The 21,149-nt window shown below is 34.8% G+C and overlaps 2 protein-coding genes across 2 annotated transcripts; one reads left to right on the top strand and one right to left on the bottom strand.

Moving 5' to 3' along the window:
- Nucleotides 1-1,398: 1,398 nt before the first annotated feature.
- On the top strand, nt 1,399-3,845 carry LOC132803252 (protein SIEVE ELEMENT OCCLUSION B-like; the record flags this gene model as incomplete). The annotated part of the gene is made up of 5 exons (XM_060815829.1): nt 1,399-1,808; nt 1,927-2,021; nt 2,142-2,272; nt 2,378-2,836; nt 2,964-3,845. Coding segments are annotated over 5 exons (1,686 nt in total), but the record flags the coding sequence as incomplete, so codon positions are not given.
- A 1,664-nt stretch (nt 3,846-5,509) lies between these two features.
- LOC132803340 (protein SIEVE ELEMENT OCCLUSION B-like) lies at nt 5,510-8,701 on the bottom strand. Its single transcript, XM_060816044.1, has 7 exons — nt 8,408-8,701; nt 8,040-8,132; nt 7,485-7,930; nt 7,299-7,396; nt 7,038-7,168; nt 6,489-6,947; nt 5,510-6,385 (listed from the first exon to the last, which is right to left on the bottom strand). Exons 1-7 carry the CDS (start codon nt 8,627-8,629, stop codon nt 5,795-5,797), a joined length of 2,040 nt encoding a protein of 679 aa, XP_060672027.1. The 5' UTR covers nt 8,630-8,701; the 3' UTR covers nt 5,510-5,794.
- Nucleotides 8,702-21,149: the final 12,448 nt, after the last annotated feature.

The raw sequence follows: 21,149 nt of genomic DNA, 5'->3' as shown, positions 1-21,149 counted from the left end.
TTATAAATTATGCCCGCAGTATTTTTATGGTTGCATCTCGTACTTCGAGAAAATTGTGGTTTGTTGGTTATCAATGTTTTGTACCGGTTTATTAAATAAAAATATGTGGGATGGTAAGTGTGAGAATTTAATGTATTTCCCACGGTAATTTTGGAAAACGGTACGGTTGGTTAATAATGTTTATTTTTAAATGCACTCATACAGTATTGGTGTTTTGGTGTATGGTGTATGGACACGTGGTAGCGCGCGGTTATTATGTGGTTTAGCGCGCGATATTATTTCTCCCGTGGTTGCCATTGGACTGGGCAGGCAAGTTTGATATTGGCCACAGCCGCCCTCCCCTTGGCCGGGAGATGGTTTTAGCAACGGTACTGTCGGGACGCCGAAGTGCCGTTGCAGGTTTCTCTCTTTAACCCCCCGCCAGTCGGTGCTCGAGACGCTGGGTATCGAAGGGCATCACCGGTATATGGTGTGGTGCGTCGGTGTAAATTGCAATTAATGTTTTAAACCCCAAAGGTGTTCAAAAATTATTTACTATAATTTATTACATTTTAATTACATATTGGGGTATGTATTTATTTAATTATTGTTTATCAAATGGTTTAATCCCTTGGTTTTCGGGAGGTATGTACACTGGGTTTTGCGAAAAGGTTTTAAAAGGGGAACATTTCAAACGGAGCGATTGGTGAGAGTTTTGAGGGAAATTATTATTTTCCAACAGTTATTATTATTATTTATTAATTGTTGGTATTTGTTCTATTCCTTAATTGCTATTAATATTATTTTATTTATTAATTGTAAGGGTTTTGAGAGAAAGTATTACTTCAATTGTTTATTTATTTATTTATTTAATTGTTCGGTATTGATTTATTAAATCCCTTTATTTAGTATATTATTTTTATTAAAGGTGTTCAGTAGATAGGGTCACTCACTGAGATGATTAGCATCTCACACTCTTGAATTCCGTTCCCCTAGGTCCAGGTTGGAGACGTTGATTGTCCGGGGCGAGCCCAACGTCTCAGTTCGTTGCCGAAGGTTCAAGAAGTTTTTCTTCCCTTTTTCCTCTCGAACTTGTATTGCTTCTTATCTATCATTGTATAAATTCCACATTGATCTGTATAATGCTCTGTATACTGTATTGGACGTGTTGTTTTTATTTATGCACTGGGTTGCTGCTGTTATTCTTTGAAGTGCTGAAATTTGTGGAATCAATTTGTAGTTTGTGGGAGGAATAAGGGGATGTTTATAGAAGTGTGTTTTCAGTGCAGGTAATTTTTTGGTTAGTCCTACCCTTAGGGGAGGTGCTGCCGGATTTTCCGTTGGAAGGTTCGGTGGTATTTCCCTGGGATCAGGGCTTGTCTAGGGTTCCGGTGGGGAACTTTGGACGGGTCCTGACACAAAACAACTCTGGCAATACTTAAAAAGCTATCAACCTATCAATGGAAAGCCAAGGCAGTGCTTACTCTCGCGGCTTTTGCCTTGGAATATGGCGATTTCTGGTTCCTTGCTCAGAATCAACACTCTGACCGCGTTGCCAAGTCTTTGGGAATCCTCAAAAGAGTGCCTATCCTCACTAAACCCGCCGAGCTTAAGAAACGCCAGCAAGCAATTCTTGAACTCAACAATCTCATCAAGGCCACACTTCAGGTCATGGAAATCATCGACCAGTTCGACAAGCTATCGATTTATGACCCCAAAGAGATAACAGGGCTGTCTGTAGCACTAGACCACATCCCAGTTGATGTCTACTGGTCAATTGTCACAGTGGTTGCTTGCTCAACTAAACTCACTCTTCTCACTAGTGATGAGTAAGTAATTTTCATGTTCATGCCCATGTTTAAGCCTATATATTAAATATATGCTTGACTATATTTCCAATTATTCCATATGCTCTCATAGAACTAATTTATATTGTGCATTTTACAGAGACAAGCCATATGATTTGGCACCCTATTCACAGAAGATTCACTACGTACTCAACAAACTTAAGATCCAGCTTGTTGTTTGCAGAAGACAAGTAGGTAATAACCTACTGCCTAGTTAACTTAATTACATATATATATATATATATATGTATATGTATATGTATATATCCTTCCATATAATTAATTTATGCTTAAAGAAGGATTATGTTGTTACAGAGGAAAGAGAGACTTACTTGATGCTCAAAAAATTTTTTCAAACCCCAACTGAAGTGATGGAAATCTTCAAGGCCCTGACATTTACCAAGGATAAACCAAAGCTCCTCATTGATGGTTCAACTAACACAACGGTACAATTGGTTCTCAAAACACAACATTTTTTTTCACTCAATTTGAATATTAATTCCTTCAACATTTGCTAATTTGATTTATGTATGTAATCTATGTTCAAACAGGTCAGCCTTGAAGTGCTGAAGAAGAAAAAAATATTCCTGTTCATCTCGACCCTCGAAATCACAGAGGAAGATATTTCATATCTCAAACCAGTTCATGAAGGAACAAAGAGAGATGAAAATTACAAGATTGTTTGGATCCCCATGGTCGAGAATTGGACCCCTGAACTTCAAAAGAAATTCGAGATCCTGAGGTCTAAAATGCCATGGTACACAATCCAATCCATATCAATCTCAGTAGGAATCAAGTTCATCAAGGAAGAGTGGAACTTCAAGGGAAAACCTTCACTAGTTGTGATGAACCATCAAGGAAAGATCGAAAACACCAATGCTCTCCACCTTGTCAAGCTTTGGGGAATTAAGGCCTTTCCATTCGATAAGGCTGCTGAGGAGAAGATATCGAGTGAAACGAGTTGGATTCGTCCTGTAATACTCAACATTGACTCTCATCTTTCAGATTTGGTAAGCTGGTTTTCATCATCATGTCCAAATTTCGAAAATTAAACCAAGTCCATTTTATAATAATGTCTACGGAGTTTGATTTTTTTATTCTCTTTTTCTATATGAAATTTGATTAAAAAAAAAATAGATGCTCAAAGAGGAAAAATACATTTTCTTCTATGGTGGTAAAGACAACGAATGGATCAAACAGTTCACAGCGAAAGCAAACGCCTTTGCGAACGATCCCATCTTCAAGGAATCGAAGATCAACATTGACCTGTTTTGTGTTGGAAAGAGTCCCAAAGGAGGAGAAGACCATGGAATTCTTGTCAGGTTCTGGGATGGTATAGAGAGCTTGTTCGTCACCAAAGCTCACAAGCAGGTTGACCCTGTTACACAAGAAATCCAGAAGCTGCTTTCCTACAAGAACGAAAGTGGCTGGGCTCTGCTTACAAAAGGGCCTCATGTTGTGACTGCTGGTCATGGATTCACAATTCTGAAGGTGTTGGATGACCTTGAGAAATGGAAGGAGGTTATAAAAGTAAAGGGGTTCGAAATCTCGTTCAAAGAGTACCATGTAAAGCTCATCCAATCCGTTCGCCATTGCTGTCGCCTTGACATCCCCAGTGTGATTGGGAAAGTACCAGAGAAAATGCAATGCCCTGAGTGTCCAAGAACCATGGAGTCCTTCATCAGTTACAAGTGCTGCCACATTGATGGTCCAATTGCACATCACTAAAACAAACTTTGGCTCTCTCTCTTTCCAATTGTGGAATTTGCTTTGAATTATATGCTATATGGCACTGGTTCTAGTAAATAAAAAAGCCATCTTGTTGTACATATTTCTATGAAAATCTGATGCCTAGCTCCAAATGTATTGGAAGAGTCAGTCTATGTGTTGTAATCTTTAAAAAAATTAGTAAATGGCATGTCCATTATGATGGCAGCTTGATGCCTCTACCAGTGAATAATGATTGTACCGTGAGTAGTATTTGTCCAGTCATTAATGAATAAAATGCATCTTATTATATGCTTTAGCTGTTTACTATGTTACAAAATATGCTTTTCTACTATGCTTCTTCCGATATGGTTTGAAATGGTTTTCCGGGATATTTTGTATAAAACTGTGGACCGAATTGATCCTTTTTTTTATTCATAATTATCAAGATGACATGACGCAATTGGTACAAAAAATCAGCATACAATGGGGCCTAAATGACTCCTTGTCCTATTCATAATAATCAGATGAAATGAAGTAATTGGTACTAAAAATTCAGTTATAACAAGGATTCATTCAACTAGTAGCAGCATAAATTTTGCTAAAGGATACATTCACCATGCCCTAGCTAGCTAGGCCATTTTTAATGAAAAAACAGAACAAAGACATTCATTTATTCAGAATACAATATTGAGTACCAATAATTTCAAACTAATTCTTTCAAAGCAAGCAAGCAAGCGCGCACACACACACACACTTGCGTTTTCACCAAGTGGTCCTTCGCAATCAAAGAACCAACAATCAAACATACTTGCCGATGATTTTCTTTTGTGTAAATCTCTTGTTGAATATGATTTCACCATATGGATTTGGTTGATAGCAATGTTGGAGCTAGCGGCTATAGGTTGCTTTGGACCCAACTTCCTCTGTAAATCTAACACAACCCGACATTGAGTTTGTCTCCAATAAATCCTGATAGGGTGATTTTTTTTTATCAATAATTTGCAATTTGCCTCTATGAAGCTAATTTTGGCTGAAATTTCTCAATTTGTAACATTTTTTTTTTTTGGTTGATTTGATTTTTTTCTTCTAAACAGAAGAAAAGGAAATGCATTAATTGGTTATCTTTTCATAAATAAGAAGAGATCAAATTATGGTTATTAGCTCAAGATTTGGAGTCAGAATTTTGAGCCGAGGCTTTTGAAAGCGTTGCATTTTTTTTGGTCCGCAATTTAGTATCTTTACGTAGAGAAGATGATAGAATGTTGCTTTGTGAAGTCACACCACTGCCTTTCTAATTATCAATTACTTTTGATCTTTCTTTAATTTTTTGCTGCTACTAACTTTTTTTTGTTGCTAACTCGATAATTAAACTTACATATACGAAAATAATTTTTAGATATGTATTATTGGATAAAATGATTGATGTAAGGGGTGGAAGTATTGAGGACATATTGTACCCTTGCGATATCATGATAAGTATTTCTACTTGTATTTTACAGAGATGTATACTCTTTTTTTGAAAAAAAATAATAATTTAATGCAATGAGTTGTGCAAAAAAAATTAATGCATATTTTTTTTCCAAGCACCATAAGGAGCATTCTTTATCCTATTGTACTAGAAGGACCTGAAGCCAATGCACTTGTGGCTATGACAATGTCTCTGTCTATGGTTGTATCCAGAGTTGTTTTTTTATTTTTTTTATTTTTTTTCTATTTTAAGTTGATAAAAGGCAAGAAAATTACATATCCGCCACTAAAATATTTTCGATTTTTTTGTTTTGACTATTATAATTAAAGTGCTAAACTCAAGGCCATATACTTTTTTTTTTTTTTTTTCCCTGGGGGTTCAAAATCAAGGCCATATACTATTTTGGACAACAGTGGACAAATTGTATGGAAGAAGAAATATATTCCAGAGCAAGCAATAAAAAATTAAAAAATATATATATAAAAAAATAAAAAAACAAAAAACAAAAACAAAAACCATAAAAGATAAGCTTCATTATAGAAGTAGTCGTACAAAAGCAACGTGCTGAGGGATATTTTTTTTCCTACGGAGAAGACACCCCTCTGGACCAACTGCAAAACACTGATACTAAAAACCATCCAGCATGCAATTATACCGCAGACAAATAGTATTAATTGCAAATGCCCATTGTAATTTATTTCAGCACCCAAAAAGTAAAAAAGAAGCATAATATAAACTACTTGACCCGAAAAAACAGACCCATTTTAGAAAGGAGAGAGACCCGACCCATTTAGTGATGGCCAGCCGCTGGGCCATCAATATGGCAGCACTTGTAGCTGATGAACATCTCCATGGTACGAGGACATTCTGGGCATTTCATAATTTCTGGAGTTTTACCAGTCGCACTTGGGATATCAAGCCGGCAACAATGGCGGACGGACTGAATAACTCTATTATGGTACTCTTTGAAGGTGAACTCGAAGCCCTTTTCCCTCGCAACCTCCTTCCATTTCTCAAAATCTTCCAAAACCCTCAAGATTGTGAGCCCGTGACCAGCAGTCACCACAGTGGACCCTTTGCTCAGAACTGCCCAACCGCTCTCGTTCTTGTAGGAAAGCAGCTTTTGGATCTCTTGGGTAACTGGGTCGACCTGTTTGTGAACTTTTGTGAAGAACAAGCTCTCTATTCCAGACCAGAACCTACCTATAATTCCATGGTCTTCACCTCCTTTACCACTCTTTCCGATGCAAAATATCTCAATCTTTATCTTCGAATCTTTGATGACTGGGTCGTTTGCAAGTGTTGTGGCTCTCTTTGTGAACTGTTGGATCCACTCGTTGTCGTGGCCTCCATAGAAGAAGATGTATTTTTCCTCTTTAATCTGTTTGATAAAAATGATTCAAAGACCCAGAATTTAGTTTTAAAAATGGAATCTTTATAAAAGAAAAGATATGTACGTTAGGGGGTGTGAAAAATGGATTTACCCAAGTTTGAATAATAGGGTCAATGTTGTTGACAACAGGGCCAATCCAAGTCAATTCTTTGGATAAATTTTCGTCAGCAGCCTTGTCGAAAGGGAAAGCTCTCATTCCCCATAGCCTGATGAGATGGAGTGCATTGGGGTTTTCTACTTTCCCTTGTGGGTTCATCACCACCACTGTTGGCTTGCCTTTGAAATGCCACTGTTCCTTGATGAACTTGATGCCTACCGTTGGTGATATGGATTGGATGGTGAACCATGGCATTTTAGACCTCAAGGTCTCAAACTTCTTTTGAAGTTCAATGGTCCACTGCTCCACCACTGGGATCCACACAATCTTGTAACGATCGTCTTTCCTAGTTCCTTCATAAATTGGTTTTACAATGGAAATATCTTCTTCTGTGATTTCAAGCGTTGAGATGAAAAGGAATATGTTCTTCCTCCTCAGCACCTCAATGTTAACCTGTTTGAAATATAATTGCACATAAATCAACTTGGCAATAAACCAAACTATTAGAATGAGTAAAAGGAAATGGATGTCCTGAGAGCCAACCGTTTTGTTAGTTGAACCATCTATGAGGGGCTGTGGTTTATCCTTGGTAAATGTCAGTGCCTTAAAGACCTCCATCACTTCTGTTGGGGTTTGTACCATTTTCCTCAGCTTCCGGTAAGTCTCTGCCTCCTCTGCCCCCCCAAAAAAATAAAAATAAAAATAAAATAAAAATTAGCTTTCTTAATTAGCAAATACTTAATATGCAAGAAGGCTAGTAATCAAGCTTCCAATAATTGTATAGGCCTTCGCTAGCTAGCCAACCTAATTGTCTTCTGCAAACAATGAGCTGGATCTTGAGCTTGTTGAGTATGTAGTGGATCTTCTGGGAATAAGGGGATAGATCATGGGGCTTGTCCGGCCTGTAATATATATTTACAATAAATTAGTTCTAGAAAGATATTAATTTAGTGAATCATGAACATATTATTGGCGTGGACAAAGACATACTCATCACTAGAGAGAATAGTGAGCTTGGTTGAGCAAGCAACTATTGTTAAAATTGACCAGTAGACATCAACTGGGATATGGTCCATTGCAATTGACAGCCCTGGTATATCTTTTGGATCATAAGCCGAGAGCTTATCGAACTGGTCGAAGATTTCGATGACCTGAAGTGTGGCCTTGATGAGATTGTTCAGTTCAAGAATTGCTTGCCGGCGTTTGTGAAGGTCAGCAGGCTTAGTGAGAATAGGCACTCTTTTCAGTATTCCCACTGATTTGGCAAGGTGATCTGTGTGTTGAAGCTGAGCAAGAAGCCAGAAATCGCCGTATTCCATGGCAAATGCCGCAAGAGCAAGCACTGACTTTGCTTCCCATGAATAGGTTGATAGCTTGTTTAGTATTGACAGTGTTGTTTTGTGTGCAACATCCTCACCAGGAGCCTTGCATGAAAGCTGCAATTTTTATACATAGCTCAACTTCGTTAATATGTAGGAAAATAAAATTTTAGAAACTTGTACACCAAACGTATATCACAAACTATGGCGGTTAAAGAATAATAACCTCGCAGCCAATTTGCTTAAGTGTGCACAGAGGAACACTGAAGTTGGGTTTAGGGGTCTGCTCCTCAATGTTCTCCACATGTACTTGGCTACCCTGTTCAGTAAGTCACCAGTAACTAATAAATTTCACACTTGAAAGCCAAAAAGGGCCAAAAGTCATTATTTCTGCAAGTTTGAGGGTGCTTGATCAGCAAAGGGGTTCAAAATTTGTGTTATTGTATGCAAAGTATATAATGTTGGATGTGTAGCAATGGATGTTGTATATTTGTGTACAATGTACATGGAACTATTTTCATGCAGACTTTTGCAAGCATTTAGGTTATGTAGAATGTAAGACTGATTTTGTAACAAATTATAAAGAAGTTATACCTGCACAACTTTGTCAACAATTTGGGTAGCACGCTTGAGGATGTTTTCGACAATGATGAAAAGAGAATCATCATCGAAGGTTTCATCAGCATGAACATGAGTGGCATAAATGAGGTCCATGATCTTATTATCAGTCATGGTAAACAGCCCAAGAATCTCTTCCTCAACGTGCTGCACAGATGATGCCACTTTGTGTACCACATTTTGAGCTAGATTCAGCATTTTTGCTTCACAAAACGAAATGAAAAACGCTCTTAGATTTGTGTGTGTGTGTTTGTGGGGGGGGGGGGGGGGGGGGGGGGGGGTGTGTGGGGGTGGGGAGGGCACTGAGGGACAGAGTAGATAGCAAACTTTGTGTTGTGTTGTGTGGTTTGAAGTTGCTTCTCCTTCTATTTATAGGCGCTCTTGGTAGACTTATATTTCAAATTAATATAAGTCACGTCAAATTCCGTATAAGTCACGTGAAGTTTGGTTAAAAAAAAAAAAAAATTCAGATAAATTGGCGAAACTTTATCAATTAGATATGAACAAAATTCTCGTTATTCATGCCCTTCCATTGTCTATCCCATTTTCCTTATAAACTCAAATACCCATTAAAGCAATAGAGTATTTATTTTAAGTTTATTATACGTATGAATTTAAATACTTAAATTTATTATATATATATATATATAGATGGGTATGACAGTATCCAAATTTGAAACTCCATAGGAAGAAATAATGGTTTTATTATTAACATGTTCCTATAGAAACACTTAATTAAATTTATGAATGAAAAAGTTTAACTAAATATGCATATTTCAATTAGGTTGTATTTAGTATAAGAAATCAGTTCAATGTGATAAATTTTATATAGTTACAGTTCAAAAGTTATCTCTACAAAAATCAAGTTTTAATCAATTTGTTCCTATTAATAATTGGTGCTTTCAAAAATAATTTTTCTAAATAAAATATAATTAAAATTAACAATATGCTTAAACTGATAATGATCTAGTAAAAATTAAACTAGCATCCAAAGTGTTTCATCAATACGTGCTTTCAAAAATAAACTCTGTACTCAAACCCCATTCATATGGATATTACATTCATACTTGTTAAACTTGGTAAGACGCAAATCCTTTGCTTTTTTTTTTTTTTTTTTTGGTAAATATAATAAACGATAGTATTGTCAATTATAGTTGACTACATTTATTAGATATTATAAATGCATTTTTTTTTATTTTTAAAAAGAAAAAAACAAAACAAAACAAAAAAAACAAAAAGAAAAAAACACCTCTTTAAGACTTTTCTTCGATAAAGGACACGAAAAATAAAGCCAATGAGAGAAAGGGATGTGATGGTTATTTAAGTAATCGGCAGTAATCGACAGTATGAGTGGGAAAAGAGTGTGTCTTCGTCAAAAGTTAATTTGACATGACCCTCGGAATAGAGATGATCACATTTAGCATGTGCCTACCGTTTACGGTAGCAATGGTAGTTGGTTTAGTCCAAGCAAGCATAAGAAAAAAAAAAAAAAAAATCCAATTGAATTAAAATTTAAAAATTTTAAATTAGAATATTTTAAATTTAAAAAACGAAAGTGTAATTTTATTTTATTTTTTTCAAATTAAAGGATTTAGAAGTGTAATTCAACTTAGAGAAAATAGGTAGCTGGAAAGTTTCTATCTGCCAGAAAATCCAGTAAATCGCTTGACACTGCCACATTAAAAAAAAAAAAAGAAAAAAGAAAAAAAAAAAAGGACAAAATAATAACGATAATAATAGTAATAATAAACGAAAGGGCCAACCTACCTAGTCCTTTGTCTGGTGTCAGAAACATAAAATCATATGACTTTTGAATCACTTATTTTTAAACAATTTTTTATAAATTTTTTTATATATAGTAAAAATATAATAAAAATTTAAAATTTTATGCTACAGAAATTATTTTTAAATTATATTAATTATTTTTTTATCACGCATTAATAATTTATAAAAATATAAAATTAAATGTTCCAAAAATTATTTAAATTTTTTTTTTTTTTTTTTGCAGGTGGTATATGAGAAAAAGACAAAATTAATCATTTATTAACCGATGGGGTTTTGTATATCGGACCGTTCTGTATCAATCGTGATACATGTTTCTCCTTCATTGCCATCTGAAAGCATGAACAACGTTGAGCTACAACTGTTTAAACACAAATATAGCCTTTTTTTCTTCTTCTTCTTTTTTTTTTTTTGTGGTAAATAATAGAAATATTGCCTTCTTCAGTATGTATCTCTCTCTCTCTCTCTCTCTCTCTCTCTCTCTCTCTCTTTTGTTAGTAAAATACTCAAATCATTTGTAGGAAAGCTAAAGAATATATATGCCTATAATGCGAGGACAACAACCATTTATATAATCTAATTACAAACAATTTAACATATAGTTTAAAAAGAAAATAAAACAAAAACTATATTCAATTTTTTCAAAAAAAAAAATATTTAATTTGTATTCTAAAATCAAGTTCAAAACAATGTGCAGCTTTTTACTCCATGTATACAGAATAAGTAATCATTGAAAGATCGATGCAATATATATATATATATATATATTTATATAAGTTGGAAGTACGATGCTAAAGTAGCTAATCACTGAACCTTCCAAACCTAAGTGGCTCTGGTATATTGTGGAACCATTTAGAGACTGGAAAAAGCTTATCACAAGCGTGCTTTGACTATGAAATTGATACAGGAAAGCAAGGACAATAATTTAAGAATTCAAGGACATACAAACTAGCCTACAGGCCAAATGCATCGCTATTTGTAACTAAATATAAAGTAAAGCAAAAGAAAAGTAAGTTTGGGACCAACCTAAAGGGTTTTTGCACTAGCAGATGATCATAGAGTTTACTGTATTTAATTATCAAAATATAATAATTTGATAATTATCAAAAAAACAAAATTATTAAACTTAGAACTCAATACATGCAGGATGTGTAATATCGTTCTAAGAAATTATACATATAATGTCAGGACCCGTCCAAAGTTCTCCATCGGAACTCTAGACAAGCCCTGATCTCAGGAAAACCCTATCGGACCCTCCTGTGGAAAATTTGGCAGAACCTCCCCTAAGGGATGGACTTACCACAAAATTTCCTGCACTGAAAACACACTTCTATAATTGTCCCCTTATTCCTCCCACAGTACTACAAACTGGTTCCACAAATTTCAGCACTCCAAAATAAAAATACAGTAATCCAGTGCAATTTAAATACATAAGTGTCCCATACAGTATACAGAGCTTTATGAAGTATTACAAGATATGGAATACAGCAAGAGTGAAAGAAATATTACAACTGCAGTAAAAGAAGAACAAGGTACTGCACGAACTAATACAGCGAGGAAGATCAAGTCCGCTCCGAGTGAACATCGACAACCTGGTACTTAGAGGAACGGAATTTAAGAGTGTGAGATGCTAATCATCTCAGTGAGCGACCCTACTACTATACAATATAATACCACGGTAATAGGTATATAAATAATAATTATTTGGAAATAATATTTTCTCTCAAAACCTTTACAATTCTCTCAGTTGGAAAGGTTCCCCTTTTAAAACATTTTCACAAAATCCTTTATTCATATTTTCCGAAAACCAAGACATCAAATAAATACCAGAAATGGTAATAATTAATTTTAATTCCAACACAGCTTTAAAACATTTTATTTTTAAAACACAGTTCCGAAAATCAGTTGATGCACCCACTATATACCAGTGGCGCCAACAGTACCCAGCGTCCCCGAGGTACCGCCAGACAGGAGGTTATAGAAAGAAACCGGCATACGGTCGCGTGGCGTCCCACTGTGCCGCTGCTAACCTGGTGTCCCGGCCAAAGGGGGGTGGCCACCCTCATCCGATGGCAACCACAGGACACCTCATAATATCACCTGCGTGCAACTCACACCCACCTGCGCGCTAATCATATCCGTGTGCACAATATCCATATCACATATAATCAGAACACCAGTACGTGCACGGTGCATCCAAAAATCATAAAATCCACAAATTTAAATTATAAAACAAATTTCACATTTTTCATAAGCATAGCGAGCATAATCCATCCGCTTGAACCGGGAAATTCTCCACAATTTCTTTATAATCAATGCCATAAATTCCATGATTTTCAAATCCACCAACTCCCAAATCCATCAATTCAAATATCCACATTTTTCCAAGCATAAATAATTTCTTGAAATATCATAATCAAATCTCATAATATTCCATGGGCATATTTTATAAAAATTGAAATCACCAACATAACCAAATATTTTCCTTGAAATATTTGAAAATCAAATCGTGCCCAATTTACCATTAAAACCACACCAATTTCAAAATCCTCAAAACCATAAAATAATTTCACATGGCATAAATTTGTGAAATGCACATTTTTTTAAATCCAATAAATTCATAAATAATTCCACAATAAATCCAATAAATATTTGGCACATAGAAATTAATTTCCAAATATTTAAATCACACATAATATATTCACCAATTAAATTCCCCAAAATAAATTTGAAGGTGGGTCACTCATCTTATGCACGTATCTCAATCAAGATCCTCCGTAGGATCAACTCCGCTACTCGCACGTGCACCTAAAACATCCACAGTACCAAACCACAAATATTAATATTTTATTCGGGTAATTCCCAAATGGGTACCCGGGGAGCGAACACCAACGATAACTAAAATTTATGAATTATATACCGAATCGAAGCTCGAGTGATGCTAATCACAGATCCGGTCTTAATTTCCGATGATCGTACCCGACGGGGTCAGAATTTCGCCGGGAAGCTTTTCGGGTTTTGGCTCCGCAATTCTCCCAAACCGTCGCGAATTGGCAGAAACGGATGCCGGATTCGGGTTCAGGAGGTCGAACACAGCGGACTGGAGCCGGCCGGAAAACTAGGTACTCGCCGGAACAGTACTTTCCGGCGAGCCGCCGCGGTCACCGGCAACCGTCGCCGACGGCAGCGCGTGCGGTGGCCGTTGGTCGTGAAATTTTGCAGACTTGTAGATTGTGAGGAGAGAAACCCAACGGGACCGGCGGTGAGCAAAACGCTCCGATCCCGGCGCGTCGGTGGTCCGATGGCCGTGATTTTTTGGTGGGTCGGCCGGACTTGAGGAGAGGATGATGGGTGTATGGCGCGTGTGGCCGGAAAATGGCCGGAAGTGGGTCGATTTGCGGTGGCCGGCGATGGAGGGGAAAAACTCGCCGCCGAACTTCGGACGTCCGATCCGGGCGCGTCCGGCGGCCGTTTGCCGTGAAAATTGGAGGTTTTGCCGGAAATAAGGAGGGCAACCTTGCTGGCCGGCGCGTGTGCAGTAACTCGGCCGGAAAATTTGAAAATCTCCGGTGGCCGGCGACTCTCTCTCTCTCTTTCTCTCTCCTCTCTCTCTTTCTCTCTCTTCCCTGAGAGTTTTAACAAATAAAAACCCCTGTGTGACACTGTTCATGCCACATGGACTAATCAGAAGCTGACACATGGCGTTACTGTGCACTTAAGCCAGATATATTAAAATAATACGGTACCCGGTGAATTTCAAACGTCCGTAACTTTTTAACCAAATGTCCGATTTAAGCGTGCCTCTAGTCTATGAACTCGTATCGACGAGTACTTTACAACCATACAAGAGTCAACACAAAATTACATCACAAGAAAAAGTCAACTTCCAGCACCTTTTGGACAGTTTGCACTTCAACTTGTTTCGCCCATAACTTTCAAACCGTAGCTCCGTTTTTGACGTGCTACTAGTCTACGAACTCAGGGCGTCATGCACTTCGCCACGGTACCCTGGTCAACTCAAAATTCCAACTAGAGCAAAAAGTCAACTTTTAACCCGTTCGGTCAACGGTCAACCTCGATCAACGTGCACGGATTCCGGTGTGATTTGGGACAGGGTGTTACATATAAAGTTAATTCAGATCTCAATTAATTTGGTGAATGCATATTAAATTTTTAAATTTCATATTATAAATCAACTAATTAAATAAAATTAACAGAGAATGTTGGATTAATGTATTTTCTATATCTCCGTATATTCTGTAATATAAACTCTTTTATTTTTAGATTTTTTTTTTTTTTTGGGTGAATAATGTGAACTTAAATATGAGGTTTCAAATTGGTCGTCCTCCTCAATTCACACGTATTCACACTCTATACATCCAAACAAATAGTACGTATAGGCAGTGATAGAGACACTACATTTTACTTTTGCTTTTGTTATCTTTCATCACGTATTTTACCGCATCCTTATCTTCTGCTTGGTTACATACAGGACAAAAAAATGAATCCATGCATGGATAAAGTGTGCCTCTTTCTTTGTTTTTTTTTGGTTGATGGACCCCAAAAAAGGGTAATAGAAGAGAGTATCTTGCCTACATTTTTTGTTTTTTAATAATTACGATTACTCGTCTTCATATTTAAGTATATATGAATTAATATTGTTTTCAGGCTGTGCTATTGGTGTTAATTAAAATCTTAATTCGATTCCTCGTGTGCTTGATATTAGTTTCTCCAAGACTTGTAACTTATAATACTTCCAAGTCCAATGCTAATGTTGCACTTCTTATAAGCTTATAAGCAAAAGTATAAGTTTAAAATTGATAGTTCTAACTTAATTTTAAGGAAAAGAAAAAACCAAATAAACAGTCAAATTCTCTCACTAATTATTGAGACTGTTTTCCCCCAATAATAAAAAATTATTAAAATTGTATGTATTTGAAAATCAACTAAATGATCAAGAAAATCTAAAACCATCCAAAAGAAAAATCTAAAAATAACAATTTGTTTTAGAGAATGGAGAGGAGTCCCGTGAATATGTGGCAATTGGAGAGCTTGCACCTTATCTTTAGTGACAGAGAGGACCACGCGCGCTGCACCATCTCCCAAATAGCCTGGGGACAACACCGCAAGCATGAAACACATGGAATCTGACTTTTTTATTCGATGCCTTCTCCCTTTTCTGGTTTTTTAATATTTTCGTTATTATTTTGTTTTCCGATATTTTCAACGTTTTTGGTATCTACATTTATTATACATGTGATTAATGTGTGGCTTTAGATCCATCCTCGTCTAAAGGAGATCTAACGGCTTTGATGTTTACTGTGTCCTTCATCCTAATAGAACATGTTCTATTCACTTCGTTGGCATGATGAATGAGGAATATTACAGGTAGAAAAAGAAAAAAGAAAAAGGTACTTTATTAATTAGAAAAAGGATTACAAAGACAAAAATACTTTGGAAAAAAAAAAAACAAGAAGACAAAATAATTAATATTATATGTGGTGAAGTTTTAATGTTGAGTGGCAGAATAGACGTGTAAACATCATGAACCACACGTCCATGCGTTAAAACTAATTAGATATAAACTTAGATTTGTATTTACTTAAATATAATATTTTATATGAAAGATTGTGAAGTTCTAATGTTGAACATGAACCATCGATCTCATGAGGGACAAAGAAAATTGTCATTTAACCAAATCATGTGCACTATCAATTTTTTAAGAAATCATTAAAATTAAAAATATATATATATATTTTTTTTGCTTTCTTTATCCGATTCAGTTTTTAATTATGAGTTTTTTTATTGGATTCATAACCATGTAACCACTAGAGCCTCTAGAACTATGATTCACCTTCTTTATTTTACTAATTTGTTTTGTGCTTCTTAATTACAACAGCAAGTGACATCTCCTCTTCCCATCCCATTATTTAAATAAGAAATATATATATATATATATAGAGAGAGAGAGAGAGAGAGAGAGAGGGAGAGAGGTCCAAATTGTAGATGTTTGTATATTGGGGGACAATGAATTGCAGCTTTAATAAATATAATACCATAAAATATATTTATCCTCCCTACCTTTTTCCACATAAAGTCACATGCCTCCGGTGCTGGAAAAAAAGCAAGATTTTTTGCCTTCATGAAAAGACTGATCGTGGCCTTTATTTCACTTCTATCATTTTCATGCTTTTAATTTTTGTTTTTATGAACGTCAACCAAATGTAGAAAACAAGCAAAAGCATTACATAAGAGAGAGAGAGAGAGAGAGAGAGAGAGAGAGTGAGTGAGGGAGAGAATGCGTGTTTTTCGTGGATTTGAATCCTCAATTATGACCCATGAGTTGGAAAAGTGATGAGCCAAACAAAATTTGTTTCTATCGATATAATACCTTTGGCCTTTTTTTCTTTTCCCAGTTCGTTTCGTAAAGTTTTCCATAGAATTAATTTCTTGTTTCTGTATTTCCTTTTTTTTTTTTTTTCTTTGTTTTGGGAATGAATGAAGTCCAATAACTAAAGTTAAATTTAGAAGAAAAAGATTGATTCGTTGTGAGTCTTTATTTTCTTTGACGCTTGATGACGTGGTTAGTTTATTTAACTAAGCAAATATCTTATAAATCATGTCATTTAAATATCATGTCACTTTTTTATAAACAACAAATGAACAAAATTAGAAGGAAAAAAAAAAACCTTATAAAGCTCATCCATATATCTCAAGAATCATATTCGTAAATTTAGTCAAAGATATTAACAAATAAATGTTCCATAAAATAATTTTTTTTAAAAAATAAATTTTTATTCATTTATTTATCAACTAATTTAACTAAGACTTATTTTTTTTGGCCCAAAAAAAGTACTTTTTTCTGCTGACTAATTATTTTGCACGTGAATGTTAATACGTACTGACAGATCCTCTTACCAAATACCAGGGAATTCCATGGGTTTACAGCTTTTGTATTACACTGCAAAATCACTAGCAAAATTATATCAGGAAGAATTTTCACAATTTTTACAACCTCCCATAAAAATATTGAAATTAAAAATAAAAATTCGATGACAGCATTTAATTTATGCCAATAATTTTTACCACTACTTCAAAAGAATTTATTACTGAAAATTCTTTTGCCCTCCTTCCTATTGATTCATAAATAATATAATAATAAAAAAATCCTATTGAATGGGGCGGAGAACAGTTCCTCCGTAACCCTCCTTTAAACCTATACTATATATATCTCATAAAATATCCCAAATGATGCAAAAACATGGATGGCAACTTTACTGTTTTTGCATCACTGGTTTGATTTCAGAGCTGAACTATTATTTCATAAACAGAGAAAAAGCAAACAAACTTTGTTTCTAATAAACACATAAAAAAATAATACTTGCATTTACTTCGTAGGACTCCCATAAAAATCGATTTATGCATAATTTTGAATAATTATTGAGGGCGTGGGAATAAAGTTAAGTAGACAGGTTTAACTGGGGTTAACATATATGGGCTTCAACAGGAAAAAAGTTTACTAATTGGGCTAATATTGAAAAGGATAGAAGTTAGAACAATTTTGGGCAAAGTAGGTTATGGAGAGTGCAAGTGTGTGACTTCCATGGATGGGGAATTTTGAGGACCAAGAAGCATGGCAATGGGGCATAACAGTCAATATCCAATAATTACATGACGATGATGATGATGACATTAATGTTATGAAATCATCCATCAAGTATATATATCACTGCGCGAAAATTGATATCTAGCAACACTCATTTAGCGACGCTACGAAACAAACACGCCTGAAAAAACAAAACCGCGACTCTGAGGTTAATGCGTCAATAAATATACGACGTACTATATAGATTGTGCGTCGCCTGTTCTCTCCTCCACTTTTTTTTTTAGTTCTTTTAATTAATCTAATTTTAATTTAACAACAAATAACCCATAAAGATATTAGAGCAACATAACAGAGGTTGGTTTTTTTTTTTTTTTCTTTTTTGTTATACGTGTAACAGGCGACCCACTAGTAAGATTGTGCGTCGCCTGTTCTCTTTTCACTTAATTTTTTTTAGATCTTTTAATCAATATAATTTTATTTTAATAATAACAATCAATAAAAATATTAGTGCACCAAAACTGAGGTTTATATATATATATATAGTTAACAGGCGACGCACCAATAAGATTGTGCGTTGCCTGTTCTCTCTTCACTATTTTTTTTTTTTTGATTTTTTAATAAAATCAAAATAGGACCATAACAAGAATTGAACCCAGACCCTCTTACACTCTCAAGAAATCACCACACCATCAAGTCAAATAACTTGTATGTACAAATGCAACAAAAACTGCTTAATATAATGTTAGGCGACGAATTACTTAAAGAATGCGTCGCCAAATAGATGAACAGGCGACGCATTATTCAACAAATGCGTCGCCTATTCTTTTTTTTTTCAATTTTTTTATTCAAACATTTAAAAAAAAATAAAATCAAAATAGGACCATAACAAGAATTGTACCCAGAATCTCCTACACTCTCAAGAAATCACTACACCACTAGGCCAAATCACTTATATGTACTAATACAGCAAAAATTGGTTAATATAGTGTTAGGCGACGCATTATTGAAACAATGCGTCGCCAAATACAAGAACAGGCGACGCATTCCTCAACAAATGCGTTTCTTTTTTTTTTTTCAATTTTTTTGTTTCAACGTTTAAAAAAAATAAAATCAAAATAGGACCATAACAAGAATTGAACCCAAGACCTCCTACACTCTCAAGAAATCACCACACCACTAGGCCAAATCACTTATATGTACTAGTACAGCAAAAATTGGCTAATATAGTGTTAGGCGACGCATTATTGAAACAATGCGTCGCCAAATACAAGAATAGGCGCATTCCTCAACAAATGCGTCGCCTGTTCTTTTTTTTTTTTTCATTTTTTTGTTTGAACATTTAAAAAATAATAAAATTAAAATAGGACCATAACAAGAATTGAACCCAGGACCTCATACACTTTCAAGAAATCACCACACCACTAGGCCAAATCACTTATATGTACTAATACAGCAAAAATTGACTAATATAGTGTTAGGCGACGCATTATTGAAACAATGCGTCGCCAAATACAAGAATAATGCGTCGCCTGTACCCAGGACCTCATATCCTCTCAAGAAATCACCACACCACTAGGCCAAATCACTTATATGTACTAATACAGAAAAAATTGGCTAATATAGTGTTAGGCGACGCATTATTGAAACAATGCGTCGCCAAATACAAGAATAATGCGTCGCCTGTTCTTTTTTTTTTTTTCATTTTTTTGTTTGAACATTTAAAAAAAAATAAAATCAAAATAGGACCATAACAAGAATTGAACCCAAGACCTCATACACTCTTAAAAAATCACCACACCACTAGGCCAAATCACTTATATGTACTAATACAGCAAAAATTGGATAATATAGTGTTAGGCGACGCATTATTCAAACAATCATTTTTTTGTTTGAACATTTAAAAAAAAATAAAATCAAAATAGGACCATAACAAGAATTGAACCCAGGACCTCATACACTCTCAAACAATCACCATACCACTAGGCCAAATCACTTATATGTACTAATACAGCAAACATTGGCTAATATAGTGTTCGGCGACGCATTATTCAAACAATGCGTCGCCAAATACAAGAATAGGCGACGCATTCCTCAACAAATGAGTCGCCTGTTCTTTTTTTTTTTTTTCATTTTTTTGTTTGAACATTTAAAAAAAAATAAAATCAAAATAGGACCATAACAAGAATTGAACCCAAGACCTCATACACTCTCAAGAAATCACCACACCACTAGGCCAAATCACTTATATGTACTAATACAGCAAAAATTGGTTAATATAGTGTTAGGCGACGCATTATTGAAACAATGCGTCGCCAAATACAAGAATAGGCGATGCATTACTCAACAAATGCATAATGCATCGCCTGTTCTTTTTTTTTTTTCATTTTTTTGTTTGAACATTTAAAAAAAAATAAAATCAAAATAGGACCATAACAAGAATTGAACCCAAGACCTCATACACTCTCAAGAAATCACCACACCACTAGGCCAAATCACTTATATGTACTAATACAGCAAAAATTGGCTAATATAGTGTTAGGCGACGCATTATTCAAACAATGCGTCGCCAAATATATGAACAGGCGACGCATTCTTCAACAAATAAGTCGCCTGTTCTTTTTTTATTTTTTCAATTTTTTTGTTTAAACATTTAAAAAAAATAAAATCAAAATAGGGCCATAACAAGAATTGAACCCAAGACCTCCTACACTCTCAAGAAATCACCACACCACCAGGCCAAATAATACAATAAGAACTAGCTAGTGTAGTCGCTAAATAGACTAAAAGGCGACGCATTTGTAAACAACTGCGTCGCCGTTTCACCTATCCAATTTTTAACTTTTTTTTCAATTTGAAAGTTATTTTTAGTAATTTTTTAGTTTTGTAAATATGTTTTTTTTTTTAAGTTGTAGATGACCAATCAACAAAACTAATTAAAGATTAAAAAAAGAAAATGGAATAGGCGACGTGTTTTAATGGAATTGCGTCGCCTGTTCCTTCAATTATTTTTTATTTTTTTTTAAGAAAAAGCAATTTAATAGAGTTTCAATTTTTAAAAACAAGTAAACTATCAATGACAACAAACACATGAAAATTAAGCTCATTTAACATACTTATCTAGATAAATTGGTCAATAAATGATTGTTAAATTAGAATTCTATATTCGGTACCCTATCTCAAATTAGGTCTTGAGATATTTTGTCTCGTCTATACACATATATGTATAACTGAGAAGAGTATTGACAAAACTATTTTCTATTTTTAGATTAATGGAATTTATTTTCATTGGATTGCTACATGAATATATTTGTAGATGAACAATTAAAAAAT

The sequence above is a fragment of the Ziziphus jujuba genome, chromosome 3, assembly GCF_031755915.1.
Source record: "Ziziphus jujuba cultivar Dongzao chromosome 3, ASM3175591v1".
Taxonomy (NCBI): domain Eukaryota; kingdom Viridiplantae; phylum Streptophyta; class Magnoliopsida; order Rosales; family Rhamnaceae; genus Ziziphus; species Ziziphus jujuba.
Note: the sequence above shows the minus strand (reverse complement) of the source record. Positions and strands in the feature narration are given on the sequence as shown.

Coding starts and splice junctions, on each gene's coding strand:
- LOC132803340 (XM_060816044.1), bottom strand. CDS start 8,629: ATGCTGAATCTAGCTCAAAATGTGGTACACAAAGTGGCATCATCTGTG. Junction 7,397..7,484: donor ACTATTCTCTCTAGTGATGA/GTATGTCTTTGT, acceptor TATATATTACAG/GCCGGACAAGCCCCATGATC. Junction 7,169..7,298: donor TGTTTGCAGAAGACAATTAG/GTTGGCTAGCTA, acceptor TTGGGGGGGCAG/AGGAGGCAGAGACTTACCGG.